Raw genomic sequence first — 23,321 nt, 5'->3', positions numbered from 1 at the left:
CTACCTTGTGCATGTTATTGGTCTACAAATAATAAAAAAAATTGGAATTGGAACTGCACAATTACGAGATCCATGATTATGACCAACTACAACATAGTCCAACATAGTCCTCTCGTTGAGGATTAAGCAATGGATACTCCAAGTAAACAATATTATTAAATCAGAATATTAGTAATTCAATACCCGAGGATTGAAGGGTTCTCCTCCTCCCGAATCAATAATGCATCCCTTAATCTTCTCCATGAGTTCCTCACTACCCAAAATTCGGGCAAGAATGTAACCATAACTAATATATATATATATATATATATATATATATATAAAACATGAAATAGTCATTTTCAATCAAAAAAATGAGGATGCTTTACAAAAGAGAAGAATCATATTAACGATTCCACATACACAAACCAACCTGTGTTGTTGAAAGTGTGAAAAACCAAACAGTGTTCCTTCCCATCGTGTTCCTCGCGAGACACCCAAGAGACGAGGTGGTCGGCGAGGAAAGAGATTCAAGTCTCGAGATGATATGGAGCAAAGTTGAAGGATCCACGTGTCTGTCACTGAGGAAGCCTTGGATTAGTTAGTTAGTTAGTACCATTTTCTATTGAGAAAAAGCTGTTAGGATTGTTTGTTAGTAACAGCTTTATATAGCCAATTCGTTCTCCTCATTCCATTACTTGTAAACATTCTTCTTTGTATCTTTGATCTAATTCAATAAAACTTCTGGAAACCTTTTCTCTTTCAAGGTTTCCTGTTCATCCTAGTTCTTCGGTTAATCTTCTTCCCCTAGAACTATCTTATCTCTTATCATGAGCACGTGGCTAAGGTCGAATCGAAGAAGGTCCTTGACGTCGACGATGAAGGTAAGTGCGTTAATTCCATGCAAATTGTACCACTCGAAGTGCCTCTTGAGGTGCTTGCTCCTTGCTCCCAGCCACCTCAACAGCACTACCATGGCCACGCAGTCTTTGCCTCCACAAAACGTGGCGTTTTGGGTGTCGGAAGTTGGGTATCAAAGGAAGGCACCACCAACATCTTGGGAGTGAGAGAGAAAGGGGTTGAGGGATGGGGAAGAGGTGAGAGAGGAGAAGAGGAACCTGCGGGGTTGGGGTGGAAGATGCAAAGGAGGGAGAGGTCGAAGCCGGGGAACTTGAAGGAGAGGAGTTTGGCGGTGACGGCGGAGCAGAAGAGGGAGGCAAGGGTTTGGAGGAAGTGAGGGTGAGAGTCAGAGTGAAAGAGAGGGTTTAATTTTGAAGAAGTGAGAAAATGAGAAGGGAGCAAGAAAATGAAGGTTTGGACAACGACAATTTTTTCTAAAGACCGTAGTGTTCGAAAAGCTAAAAATCTCAACTACGACGGTGTTTGTAAGAACCGACATTGTTCATCTCCTTTTAATTACAATTTTTCCATTGTGTTTATTTTAAGACGGGTTCAAGTGAACCGACTTTAATTTTACGTCATAAAATATACATATTTTAGTACTGAAAGTTACTGATAGTTTCGTCCAAGGAATATAATCATTTTTTATGAAAGCAAAAGCATTGTCATCTAGTGATTGATAAAATACTATTTTCACAAAGGTTTTTCAAGATAACACTTGTGTGACAAAGTATGTCTATATAAGCTAAAGAGGATACTAATCAAATAGCTTAAGAGATAAGTAAAAACACTTAGTTTACACTGGTTCACTCAAACATAGCTAAATCTAGTTCTCCTTCACAAACCAATGAAGGATTCCACTAATCAAAGCTTGACTACAAACAAGTATTCTTTAGGCTACTACTGGCTCACCCTTAGACTCCCCCTAAATCTAAGACATCCAAGTATTTTTTAGCATTAAGTCACTCTTGGCTTTCACAAACAAATAATGTTTGATTGAATACACGGACTCAAATCACTCAATAGAGTGGAAAAACAATTAAGTCCAAATACAAATTAATAATTTTTGTATGCAAAGGATGAACTAATTAAGCAATGTTCTATATCATCCAATGACTTGACAAATTCTCACTTCAGAATGCTTTAGTTTTTCACTTTGTATTTTCGTTCATTTTCTTCTCACATTTGTTAGCAAAGCCTTGAGCTCATTTTATAGACTTCATGAAAGTATCCGTAATAGGATTAGTGTTTGTCCCTTATTTGACCATTGTCTCACAACTAGAGGTAGTGTTACGTGTCACGCTCTTGTGGAGAGAATAAAAATACAAACAACTATATTTCAACAATAATGACCTTTGAGGAATATTCATGTGAATCCTTCTATTTTGTTCTTTCTTAAATTCAAATGTTAGCAATTCAAAATAAGAGAGGCAAAAATGAATTTGTGAAAGTTAAGGTCATGCACTTCGCTTTCTAGCTAACATTGATTTTAGTACAACATTGGATATCACTTATACTTGATATAAAATAGAGTGTGTAAGTGATTAAGTTTATGGAACATGAATAAAAACAACACAGTGTATGAACACTAGTTTTCACAATAATTGGAACTACTTTATAACATTGCGTTGGATGTTGGATATTACTCTTAAATAAAACAATTTCCATATGTAATTGGATACATACTAATAGGAGTTGTAGGATAAGAAATAATACTAAGTGTGCTTATATATATATATATATATATATATATATATATATATATATTAGGTCATGTTCACTTCACTTAAAAATAGTTCATTAGTACATTAATAATTTATACCTTTCTAATCATCAAAATCATAGGTAAGGATGGATTGTCTAGTTGTGATAGTGAACCATCCAGACCTAACAATGTCCCAATTTTTTATGATGACAAACCATATAAATTTTGATCAAGACAAAACATAATCATTATAAGATAGGAAGATAATGCACGATTACGAGTTATGTATTAGAGCAATAATATCAAAGCAAATATATATATATATATATATATATATATATATATATATATATATATATATATATATATATATCTGAAGGTTTGTAAAAACTCCCCTTGAGTTCAACAACCTTTATGCATTTAGCAAATAATGAATATGAACAATAAATATGTTGCACATATATATAACAACGGAAAATTAAAAAAAAAAAAAAAACACACACACACACACACACAAGAGATCACCAAACCACACTTGTATTATTTAAGAGTGTGTTGTTTACATAAATCAAAATTCCTTAACCTTCTCCCCATTTTGTCATTAACAAAAAGACTTAGGGTTCAAAGAAAAAAATGATGATGGGACATCATTGTCACTCTTGATTGGACGGTGGTGGCAGTGTTGATGTTGGCGGTGAATCTATGATGGAGACAAACCTGCAATGGTGAAGGAAGACTATGTTGTTTGGGTACGATAGGGGTGGAACGATCAAAGGTGGGAATGGTGGAGGTGAAGGCGATGTTGCTCATCGGAGGCATTCCCGTCATCATAGGTGTTGTCAGTCATCAAAGCGGTTGTTGGTCGTCGGAGGCATCATGGGAGGATGCAAGTGAGGAAGGGATGTTGTGGAAGAAATATTTTGATGAGAGAGGGTTCATGATAACACTTTACACCCTTATCAATCCAAGGATTCCCAAGTGCATGTGGTCCATGATAGATCGCTTACCTTGCTAGTCCACCCTAGACGCATGTTTATATGATATTTTTATATAAATTTACTCTTACAATAGCATCTATCATCAATGTACAAACTATTAGTGTCTTCGATTAAATCTTACATGTGTTGTTTCTCTTTATTAACATATTAACTTTTAATTTTAACTGGTATTTTAGCCTACACATTTCATGAGATAAATATTTTTTTATATAATTATAAAATTCATAGTGATAAATATTTTTAATTTTTATTATATTATAATTACTATTATTAAAATACACAACAAATAAATATTTTAAATATATAAATTATATTTTATATTTATAAGAAATAATTTAAATTGTGATATCATGTTATTTTTAAATTAAAATGAATAGGGGTTAAGAAATTAAGTGTATATAAAGATAGATGGGTAGTAATTCAAGATCATTGAGAGATACCTTTGTCTAGTTGCGAAGAATATGTGTAAACTGCACCACCTGATGAGAGGAAAAGAGTGTTGAAAATCTATAATCGAGATAGATAGACTTTCATCATCAAGTTATATGAGTATATTTCTTTAAAAAAAATTGAGTTTAATTTGTGTCACCTATCTTGTTGACAAAAAGAAATACTTTTACAATTCTAAAATAATAAAGAAAATTAAAAATATTTATCACGAGGCTAAAATACCAGTATATGCAATTCTTTTAAAATCAAAACGTAATCCGGTTTTGATGATTCAACGAGGGCATAAGAATAGGCATGTATAGATGAAGATTCAATCCCACCAAAAGCAAAAGACACAAGATTTCGTTCCCGAGAGAATTAGTTAACCTGCATTGCAGATTTTCGCTGAAAGGATAAGAATTGGTTCGATATCTCTTGCTAATTTACAAGAAGGACTGTACAGTAAATTTGATACAGATTAAGACCTGGCAATATAGGATCAGATTCCTGTAACTTTTATCGACTATTGTTTAATAACTTTTAATTAAATAATATTTTTTAAAAATTCACCGCTCTCGAAAGATCCACCTTTGTATATACTGTTCCATTTCATTCAAATCCAATTACTAAAAGAAAGATGGCCCTTTTAGTAATATTATCCTGGCCTATTCATGTATGTTCATATATCTCTTTTGTATCAAGTAACAATTTTGTTAGTTAAATCCATTTCAAAAATAGTAGTTTATATTTTTAGAGTGATTTGAAAATTAGGAAATATCTGGTATATATGTTAGAAATGTAATGATAATCATTACTAAAAAGGTCATCTTTCTTTTCGTAATTGAATTTCAATGGAATGGACATTTTTTAACCGACAAATAAAATATGTATATATAAACCTTGAAATGTTACCTACTCAAGAGAATCAATTTGAATGGAATCGACCATTATATACTAAGGCTGACCTTTCAATAGCGAGGATCCTCTTCAATAGAGAAAAACTGGAGAGATGTACAGTTTATAATCTCTCCATTCGATACATTTTTTCTATCTTTTATATTAAAATTGTTATTAAATATTAAAGTCAAACAAGGGCTAAGATATTATCAAATTTTCCAAAAATTGGAAAGGTTTTTCTTTTTCAACCTTTCAAACGTTGATGCTTGCTTTTTAATTTGTATTTTAGTTTTTCTATTTTAAAGAAATATTTTTATATAATTAAATTTATAATAAATCAATATCTTTAATATATAATTACATTTTAGATTTATAATAAACAATTCATTGTGATATAAAATTATTTTTAATCATTGACAATTTTTAATCAAAAAATTATTAAAATTTAATTTAAAAATATAGATAAAAAAATAATATTTTGAAAGGAAAAAAAAGTTAACACAACCACAGATAAAGATTAAAATAAGATAATTTAAAATTTTCCCAGGAAGAATAACGTTGTTTTCTTAGATTAAGACTCATGCACGATTACATTGATACCTCAATATTTCTTGCGCTAAATGTAATTTAAGCAAAATTAAATTACTCATTCGATTCCTATAATTTTATGATTTTTATCATTTATATAGTTTGAAAGTGATGATTTTAATTCTATATAGTATATGGTTAAAATAGTACAGTTGGTCCAATTAAGAGTAGTCTCTCCAAAACCAAAGTACAGTTGGTCCAATTAAGAGCAGTCTCTCCAAATCCTAAATTATTGTCAATAATTTTAACCTTAACTACATTTTTCACGTTTTGATGATTCAAAATGTGATATAACCCATGGCCAAGCAACTCCAATGGTGGGTCTCTTCTTTGAAAGCTCAATCACTATCCATGTGTTGATTTTAGTTTCTAGTGCCCAATGGGCAACAAATACAATAGTATATGGTTAAGAAAAAAAATAGCACCATATTAAGCGAACACAAACTGATATAGTATTCCTGTTTAATTAATGATCTTCAAACAGATATGAGTATGCAACTGAATTAAATACTAAAAACAAGAATTTTACTGTTTATAATAATTTTATTTGATTTGAATATAATTATTTTTAGTGAAACATACATGTAATCTAGAAATAAAAAAGAAAAAGATGGCCACCCCACCGTAGGGAAGTTCACCAGTTATGACATGCTGGCGTGCAAGCTATGGGACCACAGCTTCAATGAACTCCAGGTATGGGACCACAGGCTCATACATAGCCTTAAACGTAGTTGCGTTTCAAGCATTTGCACCTTTCATCTCATAATCCTATCATCATGTTCTAGCGTGTCTAGTTGTGCGTCGCGTCCTACAAGATTCACGTCCAATTCTCACTTTAAAGGAGAAGTTACTCGGAGAAGTTACTCCCTATAGTTTCAGATTATCACGTATTTGATCTACGTTTTTAGAGGTTGGACGCAGATCCAAACACACTATTCATCTCCAATAGGTTATGTAGTTAGGGAAGCACCATTATGAAGCACCGATATTGACTCAGACATCGAACACGACATGAACATGGACACGTGAATATCTGTCAAACACATCAAACTCAACTCGGAAGGGGTTGGGGTGTCCGTGCTTCATACACATACACTTTTATTTTTTGAAAAAAATTAATTACTTTTCATGGAAACTTAAAGAATGAATAAATGGTGTCCAAGAAAAAAATCCAGAATTTGATTGCATACGCATAAATTATTTCACCAAAACCGGAAACATAAAAACAGTTTCTTTTAATCTATTTATTGGTTGCAATGATGCCAATTGATATAAACAATTATTTCCTGCAAATATAGTTGGTATTTAATATTGTAAGTTTTCATTACAATGGTTAAATTGTTGTTATAATTTTATGATTTTTATCTTTTTAGTCCCTATAGGTTAAAAATGAACTAAAAATATCACTTTCAAACTATAGAAACTAAAAGAGAATTAAAATATAAACAAAACGATGAAGACTAAAAAGAACATTTTTAACCTACAGAAACTATAAGAGAATTAAAATGTGAACGATAGGGACTAAAAAAATCACTTTCAAATTAGAGACAAAAAATATAAGAATCGTAAAACTAAATGAGTAATTTAACTAAATATTAAATGGAGAAAAATGTAAATAACTCATCAACTTTTAGTTGAGTGAGCGTAACTTCTGAATTTAGTGCATGCATGTTTGGTCTAGATTAATTTAAAGGGAAAAAACCATTTTTCTTAAAAAAGAATCTCATTTTTTACTTCTGAATCTCATTTTTCTTAATAGTATTGTGAAAATAAATTGCACAGTATTAAATACCAACTTCATTTGCAGGAAATAATTGTTTATATCAATTGGCATCATTGCGAGCAATAAATAGATTAAACGAAACTCTGTTTTTATGTTTTCGGTTTTGGTGAAATAATTTATGTGTATACAATCAAATTCTGGATTTTTTTCTTTGACACCATATTTATTCATTCTTTAAGTTTCCATGAAAAGTAATTAATTTTTTTCAAAAACTAAAAGTGTATGTGTGGTGCTTCCCTAACTACATAACCTCTTGGAGATGAACATGATGAAAGGTGCAAATGCTTGAAACGCAACTACGTTTAAGGCTATGTATGAGCCTGCAGTCCCATACCTAGAGTTCATTGAAGCTGTGGTCCCATAGCTTGCACGCCAGCATGTCATAACTGGTGAACTTCCGTATGGTGGGGTGGCCATCTTTTTCTTTTTTATTTCTAGATTACATGTTTTTCACTAAAAATAATTATATTCAAATCAAATAAAATTATTATAAACAGTAAAATTTTTGTTTTAAGTATTTAATACAATTGCATAAATACAATTGCATACTCATATCTTGAAGATCATTAATTAAACTGGAATATTATATCAGTTTGTGTTCGCTTAATATGGTGCTATTTTTTTTTTTCTTAACCATATACTACTGTATTTGTTGCCCATTGGGCACTACAAACTAAAATCAACACATGGATAGTGATTGAGCTTTCAAAGAAGAGACCCACCATTGGAGTTGCTTGGCCATGGGCTATATCACATTTTGAATCATCAAAACGTGAAAAATGTACTTAAGGTTAAAATTATTGACAATAATTTAGGATTTGGAGAGACTGCTCTAAATTGGACCAACTGTACTTTTGTTTTGGAATACCTTCTTTAGAAGTAATATTACAATCAAAAACATTTAGGACCGGGATTCCCTGCAATTGATAAGTAACATCAAGGTTTTGCAGTCATAATCTAACGGTTCAAATTTGTTTGAGTTATATTTTTTTATTTATTTAATTAAAACAATTATCTTTTGTGTTAGAATTTTATGCAGACACAAAGAGCTTGTTTTTTTTGTTTGCTGAAGAGCTTGTTTGATTCTTTTTAAAACAATTTCACACTACTTGTAATTAATTTCTCCTTTTAAATCTACTTTTTTGGTGTTGAAATGTTTCCTATCTATCAAATTTTGAAACTATTTTCAAAATAAATGTTTTAGAAACTAGTTAAAAACCAAAATAGTTAGGAAATATTTTCTCATTTTTTCTGTTTTCCTGCAGTTCAATTTCTTTCTCAATTTCACATTCTGCTTTCTCTTACACCAGCCTCTACCAACGGTCTGAATAACTTTGTTTAATTGCATTTTAAACACTAGTCAGTTTTTTAAAATATAAACCAAATACACCCTAACTCTCGGTTTCAATTTTTTCTTTTTTTTTCATATACAATACTCAGACTCAAAACCTGACTAAAAAAATGGAATTAATTACCCATTGATAGAAACACCATATTTTGCAACCTTGCATAATTGGACAAAAACACAAACAACCTTAAATAAAGTGCACGATAAGATTACTTAAAGTGACACAATATCTCAAGAAATATCAGCAACCACTAATTCAAGATGAATACGGAAAGTGATAAGCAGAAGAAAATGACATCAGTTGCTACTTGCTACAATTGTATTCAATATTGGTGTTTGAGTTTGAGAAAAAAATTGTAACTAAATCCTTCATCAAGAATGAGCAATTTACAGATTCCTTGTTCTTCAACGAGAACACATTACATATATACCCTGATCATGCTTTAAAATGCATGCAATTACAATCAAATTTGTCATGCATTCATTCCTACTTGAGCAATTCAACTAGTAGGACTCAATGAGAGTACACAATCTTCAAGGTTCAGATATTGTCATATGCAGCATAATTCTGAGGCCTCTCTTGTATTCAAGAGGAAAAAATGGATGATTTACTGTGATGTGGAAGAGCTACTAAGTGTAGGGTCTGTTTGATAGTACACAATATCACCAGTGTTACTGACAAAATGGTCTTTCTTCATGCTTCTTAACAATTCTCCAATAAGGTAAATTGGAAGAGGACTAGACTTCTTTGGCTCCCGGTAGTATAGGCCAAGAACCGGCTTAGCTGCCTCAGTCTACAAGTGGAGCAAAGACAAATTCAAATTTATGAAATTAATCAAAATTATTAATCTTTTTATTAATCAAATTCAAAAGAAGTGCAGAGGGGAACTCACTGCTTCTATTAAGTGATAGTGTGGTATTTGAGGAAAGAGGTGATGAATGACATGGGTTCCAATGTCATGGTGAATGTTGTTGATCCATCCATAGTCACGATCAATAGTTGTAAGGCCACCCCTAAGGTAGCTCCATTCCTATCCACATGAATAAGAATAAAGCTATGAAGAAAAAATTGAATTTTGATAACTTCTAATTCCAAGTCATCACAAGCATTGGAGATAGAGAAGCTTGCTGAAAAAATTAAATTTAACCACAGCTTTTTAATTAATCTAAGGACAAAACTTAGACACAGTTTCTTCTGTGCTTTTAGTGCTGTTCTCCAATCAATTGGAGTTTTACCTCGGAAACTTTTGTTGACCTTTAATGAAAACATTTTAACACGAACTATTGAGGCGAAACTTCAATTATAATTGTATAACAACATGAAAAATACCTAACGAGTAATTCAAAAGGTGGAAAGACCAAGTTAAACAACATTTTCTTGGAAAAGAAACACAAAAGGAAAGAAATAATACCTCTCCACGATACCAAGGTAACTTGTCTTCATGGCCATGGTGATGCAAATAAGTCACCAAATCCAACCACATAACAAAAATCTTCAATTACAAAAGTCAAATTAGGACTTGATTGTGATTCTAAAAGAAAGACTCATTACTAATTAAGTGTCTAATCAAAAGAGGTGGAATTTACCACATAGGGAATGCCATAAAGCTTAAGCAATTGAACAGGACCCATCACAAATCCCAAACCAACAAGCAAAGCAGCCATAGCTGTCCAACAAACTGTTGAGGTAATAACATCTTTTCTCTCACTGGGAACAAACAAGTCACTGTCAGGATTAAAGTGAGAACCAGTCTTCCCGGGACTCCTGCTCCACTGAATTGAAAAGAACATAATAACAAAGGTCAGTTCCCACACCATAACCACTAATAATAAATGTTCAAAAGTTTTGGTAAAACCTTTAGTTACTACAACTTACCAGGTAGATAGGATATGCAAGCAATGGAAAAGGTAATGTAAATCTTAAAATACGTGTTACATTATCCAAGCTCTTGAAAATTTTCTCCGGCAACTGCAAGATTCACATTAAACATTTTGAATTAGACCCCTTGATAGATACAAAATGTTGGAGACAAAAGCAGATTTTCCACAAGAAACAGAACAAAGAAAATCAACTCACCGGGTGCCAAGATTCATCGTTTTCAACATGGCCATGGTTTTGATGATGTGTTCTATGACTAATTCTCCTGCACAATTCATGAAACTATCAGTTTCAAAGCATAGGCTAGAAATAATGCCTGTTATGATAAGCAAAGAACACAAAACAAAAAGGGGCCAAGAAGAACAACAATTCATGCAGGAGCATTAAGCTTACCATCCATGATATGGTACTAGAATTGAAGAATGCAGCAAGTGGCCAGCAACACTGTTCAGCTTAGGATTGTTTGAAAAGCTTCCATGACCACTGAAACATCCAAAACACCAACCATGGTTATCATCATAACAAACTTTTGAAATCCAACTTTACCACCCCAAAAAGCCAATCTATACAATTGAATCTAGATCTACATTAGTAAAAAAGATGGAGTAATCAATATGAAATTGACTATTACCAATCATGTCCAAGAACAAAGAGGGCCCAGAACATGGTTCCCTGAGCAGCCCAATAGAGAGGCCAAACAACCCAATTGTTGAGATAAGCTGCAGCAACAGCCAACCCAAAAACCACAATGACATCTCTAACAACATAACTCATGGACTTCCAAGGGTCCTTCACCCAACAGTGTTTAGGAATGGAAGCTCTAATATCTGCCAATTTGAAGGGTGGTGGTGCACTAGGGTCAAATTCTGGTACTTCCTCAACAACCCCATTAGCCCCATTGATTCCCTCTTCTTCCTCTCCCTCAGTGGTGGCAACCTTCAGTGGAGCACTCACTCCCGATTCCCACTTTCTCTCCCTAAAGTTATAACATGTGAACCCTCTTGGTTGGAGATTCAGATCTGCCACCCCCTTGTTTATGCTTAAAAATCTAAACTTTGAAGGCTTTTGGCACGAAATGGGTCTTGTTGGCCTGGGAAACACTGGTGGAAGAGACCTTAAGCCACATTCTGATAAAACCCATGTTGCCATTGGAGAAAAGGAGGGAGCTTTAGGCCAAAGGGGTCGTTTGGATTTGTGGCTGATTAGTTCTTCACTACTACTTCATGGTTCCTGAGGATAGAAAGGTAAAGTTATAGGACAGAGGAGAGACAGAGAGACAGAGAATATGTGAACCAAAATATAAGGATGCAACTGAACCTACAATTATAGGACGACAAACAAACACAAGTTGAGAAATTTAAGATATTCACAACAGGAACACAACTTGTGTGTTTCAACAACGGCCTCACGTTTGTGCTTTATTTTTCTCTCTCTTATGTTTTCCCTATTACTATCTCCTCCCCCACCTTCTTCTTCTTCTCAAATCTGAGAAAAGTCTTGGCTTTAACAAAAGGGTATCCAAAGAGGGTGTTCTTCAATACAAGGGATGTTCTCAAATCTGGTTCATTTTTGTGGCCTAGAGATTAAAATCACCATCTTTATATATAAGAGGGTGTAGAGCAATTAGGACATTTTTTTTTTCTGTAGTGTTCACTTTTAAATTCCTCGTTCTTGTGTTGGGTTCCCATCCCTTGATGGAATGGAAATTCACTGCTCCCTACCTTTCCTTTTGGGTTTGACCTTGTTTTTTTGGTGCAACTTGAAGTGGAGACTCCTATTCTATTGCCTTTGCTTTTGGTGGAACCCCATTGGTTGATGATGCATCACTATAACTAACCCAATTTCATGAGTGGCTCCCCTGTAGTTGAGTAAGGACTATGGAGACATCTAATTTATCACGTGTGAGAAATGCTCATTCATGTTTGTTAGTGGTGTACATTTTATTCTCTGTTTTTAGATGTGATTTTATAACTTATTGTACTAAGTAGTACTGTAGTAGTTAACAAATAAATTTAAAAGGGTTATTAAAAATTACAGTAATGATAAATGTATTGATAACATCAAATAGTCAATCCTCATCAGTGTGTTGAAATGCATTGTTAATTATTTTTTTAAGTTTTCATATGATTTTTACATCAAATATTTATCCTTTTTAGTTTTTTAACCAAAGGATACAGTGAGATTCTATCAATTAATATTTCATCCGATTTTAAATATACGAAAAGAAAAATTTACTTTAGCTAACAAAAATTAATTAATCACATTTAATTGTATCAATTTTAATTAAAAATTGATTTTTTCTCAAACTTAAAACTTGATATCAAGAATAACAATGAATGATTGGAACTAAAAACCCCGATTAAATAAAGTGTATTTTAAAAATAATAACATTAGGTTAAATTAGTTGAAATTTTATTATATTTAAATTTAAGAAAAATATTTTTTCCTTATATTTGAGATAGGAGGAAATATATTTCTTATGGACTCAAATATAAGTAAAAAATATTCATTCACATTTTTTTTACGTAAAAATACTCATCATTTTGTTAAAAATCAAACTTGTCAATGCATGAAATAACATGATTAATGGTATAGAGACTAGGATAACATCAACTTATCCTTGCAAACTCCTGAGCTATGCTATTAGCTTGTCTCATAATAAAAGCAACTTTAAAAGTTGGATTGTGGATTATTATTCATAAGCTAGCTTTTGACCCTATTTATATGAGTTTTATAGCCATAATCATGCATTTTTGGTATATTCTATTGACAAAACTCATGAGCTACGCTGTTAGCTTGTCTCTTAATAAAAGCAACTTTAAAATTTGGATTGTGGTTTATTATTGATAAACTAGCTTTTGGCCTTGTTTATACATGAGTTTTATAGTCATAATCATGCATTTTTTATACATTTTATTGACAAAACTCATGTTTGGGTGTTAGATTGTGTGATGCAACTACTTCGAAGCTGAAGAGTGGAAAGAGTTAAAAACTACATGTGTTTTGACTGAAATGAAGATTCTGACACTTTGACCAACACTATCATCACCATGCCCCTACTGTCCTGACCATGACCAACGTGATTTTTTACAAAGTTTTTTGAGGATGCCCGTATTCCGTTCACCACGACCCAACCGGAAACTTTACGAACTTTTCACCAAGGCCATGGTCACCTAACCACGCGTCGTGGTCCGCCAACGCTGGTAGTCACTTAAATTGGACCTTATAAATAGTGGGATAAAGAGAAACCCTCTTCTTTTTTTTTTCTCTAAACACGTTTTTGGAGTTTTTGAAGTGATAAAAGTACTGTGAGAAAGTCTGTGGGTAAGAAGGAGCATGGAGATCACAACGCCGTCATTTCTTGTAAAGATTTTTCCTCTTTGTTGTTTTCATGTCTTCTCTTAGGATTTTTAGTTATATCATGACCATGAGCTATTAATTCCTTTTGGTCTACGATTATGATGTAGTCGTATTCTTGTGTCTTTTTTATTTTAATATATTTATCAATGTCATTCAATTAAATCTTTTTTCTTGCTCTTTATTGTTAATTTGGAATTGATCATTCTAAAACCTAATTAATTAATTGTATAGCAATAATTATGATTATCAAATTCTCGAATTAACTTGTTAACTTTTACAAGTTTATGAATTCACTTATTCTCTGTAAATTAACTCGTGTGTAAACTCTTTTAAGTAGACTCTAGGTAGATTTGATAAACTCTAAGTGAACTTGGTAGACTCTCGAGTTTACCACCGAGTCAATTAATCTGCAAGTTAAAAATAATTAGATCAAAACGTAAGTCATTTTGGATTGTTTTGTGTTTTTTTTAGTGTTCAACATATTTTCATTTAGTGTGTTGTTTCTAAATTGAAAAATTCTCACCTATAATAACATAAAACTCTCGATGGGAATACTCTACTACTACTATAACATCTGCAAGTTATTATCTAGTAGTGATGTATTACTAGACTTGATTATTTAAGTATTGTGAAATTTATTATTTATTATTTTGTTTTATTATATTGTTGAAATATTTAATTGGTATGTTATTTATAAATATTTTTTTATTATTTTTATATGAAGTGGACTCTTACGAGTTTAAGAGTTGAATCTACGAGTTAAGTCTATCGAACTCTCATGAGTCTACGTAAACTTTCAAGTTTGATAATCTTAACAATAATCATGTGTATGTGATTAGTTAACCTAAGAAGAGATTATTTTACACCAACCTGAATAATCAAACTAGTTGGATAATTTCTAGAAGATATAATTTGATTGATCATCCATGTAATTTAAGAACTTTGTCCTTTAATCTAAATTAATATTTTTATCATCAATTAAATATTGATTTATGCCAACTAACATTATTAGATATAAATCAAATGGTAGTAATTGAATTACCGGAATATTGATATATTTGTTTATATTTAAGAGTAATATTATTTTATAAAAATTTTATTTTTTTAATCGTTGATATTAGTTAGCAAAACTGTTTGAAAAATGACATAATTTTTTAAGATGTTATTGATCATGGTCATGTATTTTGTCTGTGTTATAAAATGAAAACAGAGAAAACTAAAATAGGGGTGAGTAAAATAAATATATCACTGAGTTGTATGATACTTTGATATAAAAATAAAGAAAAAAATTATAGAAATAATATTCATTTTGGTCTTTAAAAGTATGAGACTGTGATAGATTGATCTCTAAAAGATGAAAATTTTTAATTTAATCATTAAATTTGCAAAAAGTATGACAAATCCAAAAAACATTGATCCTCAATTAAAAAATATCATCATTTGACATTGATACAAAAATAACACTAGTCGACATTTACTGAAAAATAACTTATCAACGCCAGCAAAAAAAAAAAAAAAAACCCAGGCTGATATATGCCAAAAAAGTAGTCTCAATTGAAGCGACGCTGGCTGAAAACGCATTTGGATGATTTCAGGTGAAAGGCCCCCTATTGCAGAGTTCGAAAGACACAGTCAAGATGGCCGAGGTGAGATTGGAGATCGCGACTGTAGACCAAGATATCATTGAAGAAAATCAATACAAATTTACGTATGTATGGTCGAAACAGGGCGTTCATGGTAGCATGAAATGTGGAGGGTGCATTGCATAGGCCGAAGGGCATAACGACGTACTCGTAGTGACCCTGATGAGTACGGAAAGCTATTTTAAGGATATCGTGCTCTACCATGCAAATTTGGTGGAAACCTTGGGCCAAGTCCATCTTCGAAAACCAAGAGGAATGGCCTAGATCGTCAAGAAGTTCATCAATGGTTGGTAGAGGAAAGTGATCCTTAATGATTATATTATTCAGAGCACGGTAATCCACGCAGAACCTCCATGTTCCATCCTTCTTTTTCACTAATGTAGAAGCAAAGCTTCATGATGAATCAAGAGTGATTCAAAGATGTTTTGATGATAACAAAGATGATAACAAAAGATGATGACAAAGGTGATGACAAAAAGCTCAAAGGTCAATCAAAGAATGAGTTCAAGATGTTCAAGATAGAATCAAGAACACTTCAAGATTCAAGAGGAAAGTTGAATTCAAGAATCAAGAATCAAGATTCAAGAGATCAAGGTTCAAGACTCAAGACTCAAGATTCAAGAATCAAGAAAAGGCTATTCAAGAATCAAGAAAAAGCTTAATCAAGATAAGTATGAAAAGGTTTTTTCAAAAACTGAGTAGCACATGGATTTTTCTCAAAACATGTTTACCAAAGAGTTTTTACTCTCTGGTAATCAATTACCAGATTATTGTAATCGATTACCAGTAGCAAAATGGATTTGAAAAAGTTTTCAAACTGAATTTACAATGTTCCAATTAATTTCAAAAAGTTGTAATCGATTACAATGTTTTGGTAATCGATTACCAGTGCCTTTGAACGTTGAAATTCAAATTCAAATGTGAAGAGTCACATCCTTTCACATAAAAGCCTTGTGTAATCGATTACCAGTGATTGTTTCTGAATAAATCAAAAGATGTAACTCTTCAAAAGGTTTTTGACTTTTTCAAATTGGTTTTAAGTTTTTCTAAAAGTTATAACTCTTCTAAATGGTCTTCTTGACCAGACATGAAGAGTCTATAAAAGCAAGGCTTTGTTTTTCATTTTTATTCATTCATTCTATCAATCAATCTTTTCCAATTCATTCTTTACACAAGCAAGTTTTCCACATTGATTTCTGAGTCTCTTTGAACTTCTTCTTCTTCTTCCTTTTACCAAAAGCTTTACAAAGTTTTCTGGTTTTCTAAACCTTGAAAACTTGTGTTATTCATCTTTTTCATTCCCTTCTCCCTTTGCCAAAAAGAATTCGCCAAGGACTAACCGCCTGAATTCTTTTTGTGTCTCTCTTCTCCCTTTTCCAAAAGAACGAAGGACTAATCGCCTGAATTTTTTTGTGTCTCCTTTCTCCCTTGTCAAAGAATTCAAAACGACACAGTTTGAAAATTCTTTTGATTCTTCTCATTCCCTTATACAAAAGTGTTCAAAGGACTAATCGCCTGAGAATTCTTTTGTATCCCCATTCACAAAGTATCAAAGGTTTAACCGCCTGAGATCTTTGTCTTAACACATAGGAAGGTACAACCTTTGTGGTACAAGTAGAGGATACATCTATTTAGGTTTGACTGAGAACAAGAGAGGATACATCTCTTGTGGATCAGTTCTAGTGGAGGGTACATCCATTAGGGTTTCAAAGAGAACAAGGGAGGGTACATCCCTTGTGGATCTTTGCTTGTAAAAGGATTTTTACAAGGTTGAAAGAAATCTCAAGGACCGCAGGTCGCTTGGGGACTGGATGTAGGCACGGGTTGTTGCCGAACCAGTATAAAAACTCTTGTGTGTTTGTCTCCTTCTTCCCTACTCTTTTAATTTCCGCTATGCATTTAATTTTCGCTTTTACTTTCTGTTAAGTTTCTCTTCTACTCCTTATTCTCTTAACAACATAAGTAAAAGCCTTAGAAGAGTAAATTTTTTAATTAGTAAAGGTTTAGGAATAATTAATTCAACCCCCCTTCTTAATTATTCTGAGACCACTCGATCCAACAACTAACAGTACCGGAGAAGAATAGGGACTGCGACTCAGGCGAATGAGCTAATGTCGGAGCATATCGTCAACTTGTCGTTTGATTTCCTGCTTCTGGTAGTAAAGGTAATGGTATGGTGGACATTGATGAGTTTTGAATTTGGTTCAAGGTGAATGGTATGGTCTGTAGGATGAGATGGAGGTAGATGGGTAGGTGTCTGGAACATGTGGGAGTATTTGGCAAGGAGGCAACGTAATGGTGGTGGAATAATGGGGTTGTCGGAAGTAACTGGAATAGGGTCGCGACTCGTTGTGTGGACATGAGGCGCTTAACCTGTCCAGGAGTGATCTCAGATGGACCTGAGTTGATGTCGTCCTGGATAGTGATAGGCTGTCTATGGTATACAAAACTCATTGTGAGGAGTGAATAGTCTGTGGTGAATGGGCCTAAGAGTTTAAGCCAAGCCACACCTTGAACTAAATTCGTGCCACCTAATGCCATGACGTATAAGTCTAGGTTAAATTCGTGGCCCTGAATCAAAATAGCAACGTCATGGCACACCTTGTCACAAGCTATCTCGGTGTCGTTGTCAACCAATACGGCCAGTCAAGGAATAAGTTGGGTAGCAAGGTAAAGGAAATAGGCTAGGCGGTCGTGTAAAAAGTTGTGTGTACTCCCACCATCAACGAGGATGACAACCTCGTGACCCTTGATATTTCCCATGATGCGCATTGTCACTGATACAGGGTGGTCAAACAAGGCATGAAGAAGCAGGAGGGTCTGAGTTCAAGGGCTTATCATCCTCGAAAGCAACGAGGAGGAAGATTTTGGCACGACAACAGTGGTTAGGACCGTAACGCTCATCGCAGTTGTGGCATAGGCCGCGTTCGCAGCGAGAGGCCATCTCCGCTTGGGTAAGGCATTGGTAAGTGGTTCTTGGTGGGGCCGACAAAAGGGGAGGAAGGGATGGTGAAGGAAGAGGGTAACGATGGAAATTGGTAGAGGTAGTGGAGGTGGACGAGGACGAGGACGAGGACGAGAAGAGTGGCGGTCGTCGTTAATTTTATCCTCCTGAAGTTGAGCTAGAGCTACCACTTGGATCAAGGACAAAGGTTGCAAGGCAAGCAACCTCGCGACGTATGTCCGATGAGAGGCTCGATATGAAACAGCTAAGGAGAAAAAAGGGTAGGGAGACCCACGATGCGATTCGCCAGAGCTTCAAATTCTATATGATAGAAAAACAATTCATAAAAAGAATTAGTTAACTCTAAGTCAACATTACAGTCTAAATTTTTGTTTTTATGTAATATAAATAGATCATTTTACAAGTACTGCTGATTTAATTACTCGTTAAATTATATTGATTCAATAGCTGTTGTTTATGAACAGAAAACTATACTTTATCATAATACTTTTATAAAATGTAACAGAATATATTTTTATAGCTCCGATACATATGTTTTGGAAATTTATTGTTTTGGCATTACAACATAAAACCCAAACAACTACTATCAAATTTGAAAAGGAAACATTTAGAAAGAAGACTCATCATAACCTCACTTTTTTGCACACTTTTTATTAATCACTATTTTTCATTAATCACCACTAATGCCCCCACCTTAAAGTTGTGTACGTATGTCCTCCTCCCGTTACATATTCAAGATACATTTGTGCAAATATTCTACAAAGAACTTTGTGCACGAGTTGCCAATACCATACGCTCCATTGCTTCCAAACCAAGAGAGGACCAAAAACAATTCCATGACCAAAAACCAATCCAAATCCGACACTATTCAAATTCCAATCAATTGTATAAGCTAGCCTTGGCTCTGCCTCTTCATCATCTGCATTGTTAGACAATGGAGAACCGTATAGCCTTGTCTCTGGCTCTTCATCATCTGCATTTTTAGACAATGGACAACCGTATAGCCCCTCATTACCTTCATAGGAATCATTATCAAATAGAATAAATTGTGCACCTGTTGGGATCTTTCCCACCAAATGATTGAAGGAGAGGTTTAAAACTGCAAGAAAGTACAAAGTTGTAAGCTGCATGGGAATTTCTCCACTCAGGGAGTTTTGTGAAAGGTCCAGGGACTCCAAGTTTCTCAAGTTACCCATTAAGGAAGGGATTTCACAAGACAAAGCGTTGTTTGACAAATTGAGGACTCTGAGTTCTTCAAAATCCATTAGGTCCTTTGGTATAGGTCCTTCAAAATGGTTGGATGAGGCATCAATGGATGTTAAGATTGTATAAATTTTAACAAACTCCACTTGTCGACCTTTGAAAGCAAGTGTTAGACTATCTGCATAATATACCCTGCTATCCTCGGATTCATAAAACAACTTCTTTATAAACATTAATCCACCTTCGTATTTCTCAAGCAAACTTAAATTTCTTTTCCAGGTTGCAAAATATTTTCCCGGCAGTTTGCCACTAAAATTATTGAAAGCGATGTCCACAATTTGAAGCATTTCCCAAGTCTTATTAGATTCAGAACATCTTAGGGAACCCTTAAATTTGTTATTTCGCAAAACAAGGATTCGAAGGGTGGATATTTCCTTTAAAATGCATGGAAAGCCCCCACTGATTTGATTTGATCCAACGTCCAATACCTCTAACATTGAGCAATAAGCAAGAGAGTTTGGAATTGGGCCATCTAATAGATTTCCATGAAGATTTAAAGACCACAAAATACAGGAAGCTGGAACTGTATCCGGAATAGAGCCTGAGAGATTGTTGTTCTTGAGATTTAATACTTGAAGAGTTTCACTCATTATCATTAAACAGGGGGGAATTGTTCCAGCAATGTTATTAATGGAAAGATCAAGCATTTGAAGTGATGAAGCATTGCAGATGGACTCAGGGATACTGCCGTGCAAAGAATTGTTTGAAAGAGAGAGAAAATATGTCTGAGAAAGGTAATTACCGATATCTCGTGGTATAAGAGAGCTAAAATTGTTGCTTGATAAATCCAAGAACATTGCATCTTTAGGAAAAACAGGTATTGGCCCTTCAAGTTTATTGTAATGAAGGTCAAGGTAATCCAAGTTAGAAGTAAGATTCTGAAAAGGGCCTTCCAACTTAGTCAACAAATTGTAGGAAATATTAAGATCATAAAGATCAGGTAGTTTCCAAATCCAGTTGGGCACTATTCCTTGAATCTGATTATTTGAAAGATCTAGATGCATTAATGTGGACAAGTTTCTCAAGAAACCAGGGAATGTTTTCAAGTTACAAGATGCCATGTTTAGATAGCTAATGCTGGGAAAGGAAGAAGGGCCAACATTTGTAAAATTCACATTTACTGACAAGTTGTTGTATGAAAGCTCTAGTTCAGTTAAGCTTTTAAGCTTATTCAGATGCACCAACCCATTGAACTTGTTTGAAGAAAGTCGGAGGACAGAGAGTGTACTAATCTGGAAGATAGATGTTGGAAAAGGCCCTGACAGATTATTGCTACTCAAATCAAGGGTGTCTAATATAGAAGAAGACACATTTATGAATTCATCTAACTGACTAAGATGATTGTGGGAAAGCCGAATCTCTTGCAGCAGTGGGAGTGCAAAAAGGGATGAAGGAATCGTCCCAGATAGATTATTGTTACTCATATAGAGGGTAACTAATCTAGAGGATGTAACATTCATGAATTCCTCCAATTGAGTAAACAAGTTGTCTGAAAGCCAAAGGTTTTGCAGTGATGGGAGTGTAAAAAGGATTGAAGGAGTCCTCCCAGTGAAAGAATTATTACTCAAGTCAATATGGACAGGATTTTGCAGTCCTTCAAAGTAAGATGATGGGAGTATACCACTTAAATCATTATGAGAAAGATCTAAACGGGTAAGTTTTTTTACCATAACAAAGGATGTCATTGGACCAGTGAAGCTGTTATGTGACATATCCAGGTAACTGAGTTTTGGTAGGTTTGACAGTGAATTGGGAATTTTTCCACTAAAACCACAATGAGAAAGATCCAATTCGGATAAATTCCTCATGTTACCAATAGAGGGTGGAATTGATCGAGTGAAGTTTGTTTTACTTACTCTTAAGGTCTGGAGAGATCCCCTCAATGGAAAGTCAGGAAAGAAACCATGGAGATTGTTGTTTGAAGATATGTCAATAAGGGACAATGTTCCGATGTTAAAGACCTTCTGTGGAAATATTCCAGTTAACTTGCACTTAGAAAGCCTTAGCATGGTGAGACTTTTGAAATGGGCAAATGTTTCTGGCACCGGGGATGATAAATCGTTCTCATCAAGAGCAATGACTGATAGGCTCTCAAGTCTTGCCAGGGAAGGATCTAGGGGTCCTAAGAGATTGCAAGGAGAACATCAATATACATTGGTTGTTATCTGAATAAATTAGCGCTGCACCATTCATAACCTGGAGCTGATATACTTACACCATCCAGATACAGTTGCCTGATACTGGTGAGATTTTGGACAAGGCTTTGTAGATTTGGGTCCTCAAGTTTCAGGTGTTGGAAAAAAGAAGAGATATGAAGAGTAATCAACCTTGTCAGCTGAAAAATCTCTATTGGAATCTGACCCACAAAGCCAGCATATGACAAATTCAGATAAGTTAACTTGTCCAAGTTGTTGAATCCAGAAGGAATGACAGAATTGAAGTTATTTGAAGCCAAATTTAGACTCTGGAGATGTTGGAGATTGAAAAGAACACTTGAATTGCCAAATCCACCAGAGATTGATTCTCTACTGAGGTCAAGAGCAGTAACATGTCCCTCATTGTCACAGGTTACTCCCATCCACCTGCAACAATCATCACTTGCATTCCAAGACTTCAGCCTGCTGCTATTTCTGTCTGCCATGTTTGTGAATGTGAGGTTGTTCTTAAATTGCAGCAGCAAAGACTTCTGATCACCAAGGCAGAGACCAGAAACCACAATAATGTGGTTACCAAGGCACAACCAATAGAATGACATCACCAGAAGTGATGCCACAAGCTCCATTTTCATTGTAGATGATGATTATGGGTGACAACTGCGATTTCAAGTAGAAGTTTAAAGTGTAGGAAAACTGGAATAATTAAAAATGGTAGTACTCAGAAACAAAAGATTAAAAACTTACAACTATGGAAAACTCTTCGTTCAACGGTTGCTTTCACCAGCAGACGCAGATGTATCCAAATTGGAGGGGTGGTTTTGTTTCAGTTGGAAAGTTGAAGGCTTTATTTGACACGGGGCTGAATGGTTGGATGGGAAAGCATTTGTTTTGATCTTTGGAAGTGCTCTTACAATTGCTAATCGGTTGGCTATTTATAGGCATGCTGCAGTCTGCACACCCTTCAAATCTTTTGCTAATGGCACACAGCATCAGCAGGAATAGAGAAAAATACTAATGACTATGTTATGGGACTTTAAAATATAAATTATTTTACAAAATTAACTGTACATTAAATACTTTTTTCCAAGACTACCCTCAATAAATACTTAGTATCTGTTATGGGACTTTAAAATATAAATTATTTTACAAAATTAACTGTACATTAAATACTTTTTTCCAAGACTACCCTCAAAAATACTTAGTATCAGTTGTACATATAAAAAGAATAAATAAGTCATTAATTAAAAAATTAAAGCGTTTATAAAAAATTACCTAATGTTTTATTTAAAATTTAACAAATTAATTTTATTTCTTAATATTTGTTCAAAAATCTCAAATTCCATATATTTTGGAACAGAGAGAATATTAATTATCTGTTTAAGAATTATGTACTAAATGGAATTGTTTTTTTTTTAATGGAAAAGTGGA

General features: G+C 33.8%; 1 protein-coding gene and 1 pseudogene across 3 annotated transcripts; both read right to left on the bottom strand.

Moving 5' to 3' along the window:
• Positions 1 to 8,860: 8,860 nt before the first annotated feature.
• FAD8-1 (omega-3 fatty acid desaturase) lies at positions 8,861 to 12,331 on the bottom strand. 3 transcript variants are annotated; one of them, XM_041014554.1, is made up of 9 exons: positions 12,228 to 12,331; positions 11,138 to 11,736; positions 10,900 to 10,989; positions 10,705 to 10,771; positions 10,504 to 10,596; positions 10,215 to 10,400; positions 10,040 to 10,120; positions 9,521 to 9,658; positions 8,925 to 9,421 (listed from the first exon to the last, which is right to left on the bottom strand). In XM_041014554.1, exons 2-9 carry the CDS (start codon positions 11,653 to 11,655, stop codon positions 9,236 to 9,238), a joined length of 1,359 nt encoding a protein of 452 aa, XP_040870488.1. In that variant the 5' UTR covers positions 11,656 to 11,736; positions 12,228 to 12,331; the 3' UTR covers positions 8,925 to 9,235. The 3 variants fall into 3 exon arrangements, with proteins under 3 accessions (NP_001238609.1, XP_040870488.1, XP_006572790.1); XM_006572727.4 differs by having other exon boundaries at positions 11,828 to 12,249; NM_001251680.2 differs by having other exon boundaries at positions 8,861 to 9,421; positions 11,138 to 12,234.
• Positions 12,332 to 18,999: 6,668 nt separating this feature from the next.
• On the bottom strand, positions 19,000 to 22,779 carry LOC100807456 (receptor-like protein 6; annotated as a pseudogene).
• Positions 22,780 to 23,321: the final 542 nt, after the last annotated feature.

This window comes from Glycine max, chromosome 1 (assembly GCF_000004515.6).
Source record: "Glycine max cultivar Williams 82 chromosome 1, Glycine_max_v4.0, whole genome shotgun sequence".
NCBI classification, from domain to species: Eukaryota; Viridiplantae; Streptophyta; class Magnoliopsida; order Fabales; family Fabaceae; genus Glycine; species Glycine max.
The sequence above is the reverse complement of the archived record's forward strand: the minus strand, read 5'-3'. Positions and strand labels throughout refer to the sequence as shown.

Excerpts from the sequence above, each read along its gene's own strand:
- FAD8-1 (XM_041014554.1), bottom strand. The coding sequence starts at position 11,655 with ATGGCAACATGGGTTTTATCAGAATGTGGCTTAAGGTCTCTTCCACCA. Across the intron at positions 10,990-11,137 it reads TTTGTTCTTGGACATGATTG|TGGTCATGGAAGCTTTTCAA; the intron begins GTAATAGTCAAT and ends TGGATGTTTCAG. Across the intron at positions 9,422-9,520 it reads ACTATCACTTAATAGAAGCA|ACTGAGGCAGCTAAGCCGGT; the intron begins GTGAGTTCCCCT and ends CTCCACTTGTAG.